The sequence below is a fragment of the Scyliorhinus canicula genome, chromosome 5, assembly GCF_902713615.1.
Source record: "Scyliorhinus canicula chromosome 5, sScyCan1.1, whole genome shotgun sequence".
Classification (NCBI taxonomy): domain Eukaryota; kingdom Metazoa; phylum Chordata; class Chondrichthyes; order Carcharhiniformes; family Scyliorhinidae; genus Scyliorhinus; species Scyliorhinus canicula.
In genome coordinates, this window is record NC_052150.1 from 77,228,604 (window position 1) to 77,238,593 (window position 9,990).

At 47.8% G+C, this 9,990-nt stretch overlaps 1 protein-coding gene across 2 annotated transcripts in view; it reads right to left on the reverse strand.

The window, feature by feature from the left end:
- skap2 (src kinase associated phosphoprotein 2) overlaps positions 1–9,990 on the reverse strand; it is a 405,881-nt gene that overhangs the window by 82,841 nt on the left and 313,050 nt on the right. The window contains exon 11 of one of the 2 annotated variants that reach the window (XM_038797255.1): positions 4,817–4,929. In XM_038797255.1, coding sequence (XP_038653183.1) covers positions 4,817–4,929 — 113 coding nt within the window. Of the gene's footprint in view, positions 1–4,816; positions 4,933–9,990 lie in introns of both variants that reach the window. The other variant, XM_038797254.1, reaches the window with a different exon arrangement.

Here is a 9,990-nt window from a genome sequence, read left to right on the forward strand (position 1 = left end):
TACCAAGAGGGGGAACAGAGAGAAAGAGAACTTTTTTATATAACAATATGTAGAGAGCATATGATCAATAAAGAACACCACTTTGGGCGCTTGAATGTCTTTTCACAAAAAACATCTCAGGTTTTTTGGTCAGTAATCTAGCTCTTGAACCATCAGAATTAATCATGCAAGTGGAAATTTCTCAAACTCTTCCACCTATATAAATAGGCAACAGCAAGAAGTCTATCCTCATTCAAATAGTGATAGGGAAGATGTGATGAATTAAATAAAGAAGACACAGCAAGAGATCAAGGTAGCAATGAGGGAAATGGTGATCAGAGCATGGCAGCAAGGAACAGATAGAAACCAAGAGTACACCAAAAAATAATGCTAAAGGTTGGAGAATGGGAAAAAGACATAACTAAAGGCTCTGTATCTGAATGCCATTAGCATTTGTAGCAAAGCAGATGAATTGACAACATAAATGGAAATACATATGTATGATCTGACAGCCATCACAGAGACACGGCTTCAAGATGACAAAGTCCAGGACCTGAATATTTCAGGGTATATAACACTATGGAAGAACAGAAAACTAAGAAAAGGTGGAGGTGTAGCTCTGTAAATTAAGAATGACATTGGTACAATAGAGAGAGAGATGACCTCCGTTCTAGAGGTCAGGATATGGAATCAGTTTAAGTGGAGATGAGAAACAGTAAATGGAAAAAGTTGCTTGTGGAGGTGGTTTATACACCCCCTAACATTAACCAGATTGTTCGATGGGAGATACAAGAAGAAATAATGGGGACTTGTGAAGAAAGTACAGTGACAATCATGGGTGATAATAATCTACATATAGATTGGATGAATAAGATTGGCAAAGGTGACCTGGATGATGTGTCCGTAAGAGTGTTTTCAGGACAGCTTCTCAGAGGAACATGTTCTACAGCCAACTAGAGAGCAGGCTGCACTGGATCTGGTACTGTGCAATGAGACAGGATTGATTATTGACCTCATAGTGAAGGTACTCCTAGTGAAGGTACTCCTAAATAGCGGATTAATATGATTGATGTTCACATTCAGATTGAGGGAGAGGAGAGTGGATGAAAGACTAGTGTTTTAAACTTAAATAAGAGCAATTGTGAGAGCAAGAAAAACAGGAGCTGGCTCAAGTGAACAGGGAAATTAGATTAAGGGTTAGGCCAGTTGAGATGCTCTGGCAGACATTTCAGGAGATCATTCAGAATAGATACATTCCACTGAGAAAGAAAGACTCCAAGGAACTGATGCACCATTCGTGGCTAACTGATGAAGTTGAGGATTGTATCAGATTGAAAGAAAAAGTGTATAGTTCTGCAAAGGTGAGTGGCAGTTGAAAGTGAAAAAATTAAAATCGCTTATTGTTACAAGTAGACTTCAAATGAAGTCACTGAGAAAAGCCCCTAGTCGCCTGTTCGGGGAGGCTGGTACAGGAATTGAACCCCGTGCTGCTGGCTTGCCTCGGTCTGCTTTAAAAGCCAGCTATTTAGCCCAGTGTGCTAAACCAGCCCCTCCAGTGTGCTAAACCAGCCCCTTCAGTTTAGAAGATTGAACAGAATATAAAGAACAGCGAAGAATGACTAAAAGATTAATAAGGAGGGAGAAATTGAAAGCTAGCTAGAAATATAAAAATAGACAGTGAGAGTTTCTACAGGCATTTGAAGGAAAAGAGTAAGCAAAGTGAATGGTGCTCATCAAGAGAGTTCAGGGAATTAATAATGGAAAATAAGGAAATGGCAGATGACTTCAATAGATATTTTACATTTGTCTTCACTATAGAGGATACAAGTGGCATCCCAGGAATAATTGTGGATCAGGAGGTGAAAGAAAAGGAGGAACTTAAAACAAGCACCAGGAAAAGAGTATTGAGAAAATTATTAGAACTAAAGGCTGACATGTCATTGGTTCTTGATGGACTTCATCCTGGAGTCTGAAAAGAAAGGGCTGCTGGGATAATAGATGTGTTGGTTTCAATTTTCCAAAATGTCCTAAATTCTGGAAAGGTCGCATCAGATTGAAAAATAGTAAATGTGACTCTACAATTCAAAAAAAGATTTGGAGAAAGCAGGAAACTACAGGCCACTTGGTTTAATATCTGTCATAGGGAAAATGCTGTAATATATTATTAAGGAGGATAGAGTAGGGCACTTATAAATTCTCAATGCAGTCAGGCAGAGTCAATATGGAATGGTGAAAGGTAAATCATGTTTGGCTAATTTATTGAAGTTCTTTGAGGAAGTAACAAGGAATGTGGATAAAGGGGAACCAGTGGATGTTCTATACTTAGATTTCCAGAAGACATTTGACAAGGTTACACATCAAAGGTTACTACGCAAAATAAGAGTTCATGGTGGAGGGGATAAACATATTAGCATGGATATAGGATTGGTTAGCTAATAAGAAAAATAAAATAGGTATAAACGGGTAATTTTCCGGTTAGCAAGATGTGACAAGTGGAGTGCCACAGGGATCCATTTTTGGTTTTCAACTATTTATAATTTATATCAATGACTTTGATGAAGGGACTAAATGTATGGTTGCTAAATTTGCTAACGGTACAAAGATAAGTAGTTGTGAATGGGATGCACGGAATCTGTAAAGGGATACAGATAGGTTATGCGAGTAAGCGGAAATTTGGCACATGGAGTGAAACGCGGTAAAATATGAAATTGTCCACTTTAGCTGGAAGAATAGAAAAGCAGCATATTATTTAAAAGGAGAAAGATTACAGGACTCTGAGGTGCAGAGGGATCTGGGTGCCCTGGTCCATGAATCATAAACATTTAGAATGCACTTACAGCAAGTGGCTATGAAGGAAAATGAAATGTTGTTGCTTATTATTATTATAAAAGGAATGGAATACCAAAAGTAGAGATGTTCTGTTACAGTTGTATAGGGGATTGGCGAGACAACATCTGGAAGTACTGTATCCAATCTTAGGATATAAATGCATCAGGAGCAATTCAGAAAAGTTTCACTCAACTGATACTTGGGATTGGGGGTTTTCTTATGAGGAAACTTTGGAAAGCTCGGCCTGCATCTTTTGGAGTTTAGAAGATTGAGAGGTGATCTTATGGAGATATATGAGTTTCTGAGGGGACTTGACAGGATGGAGTGGAAATGATGTTTCCCCTTGGGAGAGAGACTAGAACTAGGGAATACAGTTTTAAAATAAGGGATCTCCCATTTAAGACAGCAATGAGGAGAATATTTTTCACTCAGGGTTGTGAGGCTTTGAAACTCTCTTCTCCAGAGAGGAGTGGAGACAGAGTCACTGAATACTTTTAAGGCAAAAGTATACAAATGATTGACTGACAAGGGAGTAAAAGGTTATCAGGGGTAGGCAGAATGTGAAGTTGAGGCCACCATCAGATCAGCCATGGTCTTATTGAACTGTCAAGCAGATTCAAGTTCCCGAGTGGCCTATTTCTGCTCCTAATTTGTATGCTAAGATGTATGTTTAGACCTCAAGGGGTAGTATCAGTGATGTAAATGATCGCAAAACCCGAACAAAGATATTCAAGATATTTTTACTTCTCCACGGGTTAGTGAATGCACTTACATTGCAGCTAAACCCACAGGAAGTTGACACCTTAACCAGATTGTAATTTAAGATGTCCCCAACCTCACGGCATGGAGCTGGTGCTCTGGGTACAAACAAAGTTATAACCTTTGTTATACTGTAAATCTGCTGGTCTCTCTCCTCCTTCACAGCCCTGCTCCCCCTTGCAGTCCTGCTCCTTCTCTCAGCCCCTTCATGCTGTCATTCTGGTGCGCATGTCTCAGGCTAATACACTGACATTCACCTTCCCACTGCTCATTTATCCTGTAATCACATGCTGTTTTTCTCCATATCTGCTGCTGATAGGCTCACTAGTACACAAGCATTGTGATTGGAGGGCAGCACCTCACAGACTCTGTCACTTCCATTTATTGGGGTGACTTCTGGGATTGGTCACCCCTGCCATTCAATTTTCTGGGGCATTTTGGGGGTGGTGACTTCTCCCACTGCCCTTGTGTATTTTGAACCTTGGTTACCCGGAGGAAATTCTGCAGCGAGGTCCCTGGGCTGAGATGATTAGCCTCCAAAAACCAAAACCATCTTTCTATATACTAGCTATGACTCCAAGCAGTGAAGGGTTTTTTCCCCTGATTTCCTCTGACTCTCAACTGATATTTTAATTAAATATTGTAATATTATGAATATGTGTGTAATATAAATACTAATTTTGCCTCTTACATGTTTTTCTTTATAAAATATAATGCCCATTTTAGAAAACAAATATGAACACAACTAAAAAGGTACATCAGTTCTCATATACATTGAAGAGCGCACTACTACAATTCCCAATCAGCAACTTAACAAGTTCAACATGTACACTGAAGAGTGCACTACTGCAATTCCCCATCAGCAATTTAACAAGTTCAACATGATTTTTGTTTTATAATAATAATCTTTATTAGTGTCACAAGTAGGCTTACATTAACACTGCAATGAAATTACCGTGAAAAGCCCCTAGTCACCACACTCCCGCGGCTGTTCGGGTACACAGAGGGAGAATTCAGAATGTCCAATTCACTTAACAAGCATGCCTTTCGGGACTTGTGGAGGAAACCAGAACACGCGGAGCAAACCTACGCAAACACGGGGAGAACATGCAGACACCACACAGATAGTAAACCAAGCCGGGAATCGAACCCGGGTCCCTGGCGCTATGAAGCAATAATGCTAACCACTGTGCTACCGTTCATATTCAATGTGAATAATAGTGCATTTAATCCAATAGTATCTGCTTACCTTGTTAACAACATAAATGACATCGCCACGTTTAAAAGACAGTTCGTCAGACCTGTCTCCTGAACAATCCCACATTCCTTGGTAGTAATTGACGTAGTCAGTGGCTTTCTCTGCTTCTTTAAAAGATAAACAAAATATAATTATTCAATAATTAATTCAAAATGCCTGTAGCAAAGGATTAAAATATAAGTACTTTTGCATTTTGACCCAGATAGCACTTTGGCATCACAAAACTACAAAGTAAACAGTGGGAAATAAACCGTAGCCACAACTATAAGTGCATTAAAGAGATGTTCAGCCTGTTATTGAAGGGTTTCTGTGGGACGGCAAAACTATTTTGAAAAAATAAATAGGCAATTGATCATATTGTCTCAGTGAATACTAAGGCCATTTTTATGTATTATAAGCTGTTTCGACTGCGATGCATCATTGACCCTGATTTTGTTGCAATGGTAATACTAGTAGTCAATGCCTAAGTTGCCTCCACCATGCTTTTTATTACCTCTGAATTGATTATCCCAAAGCACTCCGGGCTGGTCTGTCACCTTCTATCCTATGTAAACCTGAAGTCATTCAAACCTCTGCTGCCCGGATTCATAAATTAAACTTTTTTTTTAAGTTTGCCAATTAAGAGGCAAATTAGCGTGGCCAATCCAGCTACTCTGGATATCTTTGGGTTGTGGGGGTGAGATCCACGCAGACGAGGGGAAAATGTGCAAACTCCACACGGACAGTGACCTGGGATCGAACCCGGGTCCTCGGCGCGGTGCATTGCACCATCATGCTGCCCATGTTCTAACCCAAACTGAATTTCTGTGCTTGTGGACATATGCTGACTCCCTGTTAAGCAACACCCAAATTTCAAACTTATTATTTTTGTTTTCAAATCCCTCGCCTCTCTCTATCTCTGCAATCTACTCCAGCCCCAAAATCCTTTGGGATACCTATGCTCTTCAGCCTCCCTGATTTTAATCATTCCACCACCATTGGACATCAGCTGCATAGGCCCCAAGCTCTAGAATTCCCTCCCTGAACCACTCCTCTTTTAAGGCATTACTTAAAACTCAACTCTTTGGCCAAGTGTTTGGTCTAACCTAATATCTCCTTCTGTGGTTTGGTGTCCTTTCTTGTTTCGTAAAGTGTCCTTGAAGTGCCTCGGGATGTTTTATTAGAAGTGCGATGTAAATACAAGTTGCTGTTCTGATCCCTGGACTTGCAATGAAAAATTTATTCCACAATTTGTTGGGAAAATAATTTGATATGCCTCAAGCAAATATCGTTATATATTAGGAGCAGCACTGCCAATATCTTATATATATATATCCAAGGGCCCAATACAGAATGGAACAAGGGTGGTACAGTGATTAGCACTGCTGCCTCAGAGCTCCAGGGACCCAGGTCCAACCCCACCTTGGGTCACTGTCTGTGTGGCGTTTTCACATTCTCCCCGTGTCTGTGTGGGTTTTCTCCGGGTGCTCCGGTTTCCTCCCACAGTCCAAAGATATGCAGGTTAAGTGGATTGACAGTGCCAGTGCAGACTCGTCATGCAGAATGGCCTCTTCCTGCACTGTAGGGATTCTATGGATTTAACAAGTACACATTGAGGAGTAACGAATCCAATCGGTTAGCATGGGGATAGGCCAGAGTATAGAAGACAGAATATCCAGACAGGGTTTAGTTCAATAGATGATTGTGTACTAAACCATCATATAAATTTATCAACCTGCTGTAAAAAAGGACCTGTATACATCGAGCTGTTTCTCAGACCACATGTGTGATAAACGAAAATGACTTTCACACACCAAAAGATAGAACATAGAATATACAGTGCAGAAGGAGGCCATTCAGCCCATCAAGTCTGCACCGACCCACTTAAGCCCTCACTTCCACACCATCCCCCTAACCCGATAACCCCTCCTAACCTTGTTGGACACTAAGGGCAATTTATCATGGCCAATCCACCTAACCTGCACAACTTTGGACTGTGGGAAGAAACCAGAGCACCCAGAGGAAACCCACGCAGACACGGGGGGAATATGCAGACTCTGCACAGTGTCCCAGCAGGGAATCAAAGTTGGGACCCTGGCGCTGTGAAGCCACAGTGCTAAGCACTGTGCTACCATGCTGCCTATGGGCTACCGTGCTGCCCATAGTAATAATGCTACATGTAGTAATAAGGATGGGTCCGGTTCCTGACCTGCAACTTTTACATTAAAAACCTACTGAACCTAATTCGCTGAAGAATTCTCTTACTAATTTTTAAGATCTTAAAATTGTTACTTGCATTTTTAACTCTTTCAATTTACCTCGACCCTCCTGCTTGTCACTTTTCTCACTGTTATTCTCGAATCGCTGCCTCTCCGAAAAACCAACTGAGTCTCTCACACACCCATCCGGGTCAGGGAGGGAGAGAGTCAGGTCAGGGAGGGAGGGAGAGAGTCGGGTCGCGTTTTGCCACCTCTCCCATTCGACCCCCTCGTAGTGGGGGGGGGTGGTCGGGCTGGTGAGGGAGAGAGTCAAGTCAGATCGGGTAGTGGTGGAAGTGCGTCAGGTCAGATAGTGGAGGGAGAGAGTCCAGTTGAATGGGGTAGTGGACCCAGAGAGTCAGGTCGGGTAACGGAGGGGGAGAGCCATGTCAGGCCAAAGAAAGAGCCGGGTCGGGAAGTTGTGGTGAATCATAATCCTAGTAATTCACACTGTGTTATATTATATGTGTTGTGTCTTTGTGAGCTCTGTATACGAGCAGTTGCGCGGCTCTGCCCATAGGGAGAGATGAGGAGTTTGTACTGGGCTCCACCCTTGGCTCCGCCCATGGCTCCTCCCACTAACCAGAAGTATAAAGATCTGCAGTTGTGAGCCTGCTGCCAGTTCATCTCGTCGCAGGCAGGCTCAGTTGTAAGACTATTAAAACTGTTCACTTCCTATCACGTGTCTTGTGAATTGATGGTCACATCAGAAGTGGAAGGGGAGAGTCTAGTTGGGTGGGCTAGTGGAGGAAGAGAGTCAGTTTGGGTAGTGGAGGGGTAGAGTCGTGTCAGGTCAGAGAGAGAGCCGGGTCGGATATGGAGGGAGAGAGTCGAGTCGGGTTGGGAAGAGTGAGAGAATTGGGTCAGGTAGAGGAGGAAGAGAGCCAAGTCCGGTGGTAGAGTACGAGAATCGAGTCGAGTCAGGGCGGGAGCGAGTCGGGTCGGGTCAGGGCGGGAGAGAGTCGGGTCGGGTCGGGTCGGGTCGGGTCAGGGAGGGAGGGAGGGAGGGAGGGAGGGAGGGAGGGAGGGAGGGAGGGAGGGAGGGAGGGAGGGAGTCGGGGTGAGGGAGGGAGGGAGGGAGTCGGGGCGGGTGAGGGAGGGAGGGAGGGAGTCGGGGCGGGTGAGGGAGGGAGGGAGGGAGTCGGGTTCGGGTCGGGAGGGAGGGAGTCGGGTCGGGGAGGGAGGGAGGGAGTCGGGTCGGGTCAGGGAGGGAGGGAGTCGGGTCGGGTCAGGGAGGGAGGGAGTCGGGTCGGGTCAGGGAGGGAGGGAGTCGGGTCGGGTCAGGGAGGGAGGGAGTCGGGTCGGGTCAGGGAGGGAGGGAGTCGGGTCGAGTCAGGGAGGGAGGGAGTCGGGTCGGGTCAGGGAGGGAGGGAGTCGGGTCGGGTCAGGGAGGGAGGGAGTCGGGGTCGGGTCAGGGAGGGAAGGAGTCGGGTCGGGTCAGGGAGGGAGAGAGTCGGGTCGGGTCAGGGAGGGAGAGAGTCGGGTCGGGTCAGGGAGGGAGAGAGTCGGGTCGGGTCAGGGAGGGAGTCGGGTTGGGTCCGGGAGGGAGGGAGTCGGATCGGGTCAGGGAGGGAGTCGGATCGGGTCAGGGAGGGAGAGAGTCGGGTCGGGTCAGGGAGGGGAGAGAGTCGGGTCAGGTAGGGAGAGAGACGGGTCGGGTCAGGTAGGGAGAGTGTCGGGTCGGGTCAGGAGGGAGAGAGTCGGGTCGGGTCAGGGAGGGAGAGAGTCGGGTCGGGTCAGGGAGGGAGAGAGTGGGTCAGGTCAGGGAGGGAGGGAGTCGGGTCGGGTCAGGGAAGGAGAGAGTCGGGTCGGGTCAGGGAGGGAGGGAGTCGGGTCGGGTCAGGAAGGGAGAGAGTCGGGTCGGGTCAGGGAGGGAGGGAGGGAGTCGGATCGGGTCAAGGAGGGAGAGAGTCGGGTCAGGGAGGGAGGGAGGGAGGGAGTCGGGTCGTGTCAGGGAAGGAGAGAGTCGGGTCGGGTCAGGGAGGGAGAGAGTCGGGTCGGCTCAGGGAGGGAGGGAGTCGGGTCGGCTCAGGGAGGGAGGGAGTCGGGTCAGGGAGGGAGGGAGTCGGGACGGGTCAGGGAGGGAGAGAGTCGGGTCGGGTCAGGGAAGGACGGAGGGAGTCGCTTCGGGTCAGGGAGGGAGAGAGTCGGGTCGGGTCAGGGAGGGAGAGAGTTAGATCGGGTCAGGGAGGGAGGGAGTCGGGTCGGGTCAGGGAGGGAGAGAGTCGGGTCAGGGAGGGAGGGAGGGAGTCGGGTCAGGGAGGGGGAGGGAGTCGGGTCGGGTCAGGGAGGGAGGGAGGGAGGGAGGGATGGAGGGAGGGAGGGAGGGAGGGAGGGAGTCGGGTCAGGGAGGGAGTCGGGTCAGGGAGGGAGAGAGTCGGGTCGGGTCAGGGAGGGAGGGAGGGAGTCGGATCGGGTCAGGGAGGGAGGGAGTCGGGTCGGGTCAGGGAGGGAGAGAGTCGGGTCGGGTCAGGGAGGAGGCGGGTCGGGTCAGGGAGGGAGAGAGTCGGATCGGGTCAGGGAGGGAGTCGGGTCGGGTCAGGGAGGGAGAGAGTGTCGGGTCGGGTCAGGGAGGGAGAGAGTCGGGTCGGGTCAGGGAGGGAGAGAGTCAGATTGGGTCAGGGAGGGAGTCGGGTCGGGTCAGGGAGGGAGAGAGTCGGATCGGGTCAGGGAGGGAGTCGGGTCAGGTTAGGGAGGGAGAGAGTCGGGTCGGGTCAGGGAGGGAGAGAGTCAGATCGGGTCAGGGAGGGAGTCGGGTCGGGTCAGGGAGGGAGAGAGTCGGATCGGGTCAGGGAGGGAGTCGGGTCAGGTTAGGGAGGGAGAGAGTCGGGTTGGGTCAGGGAGGGAGGGAGTCGGGTCGGGTCAGGGAGGGAGAGAGTCGGGTCGGGTCAGGGAGGGAGAGAGTCGGGCCGGGTCAGGGAGGGGGAG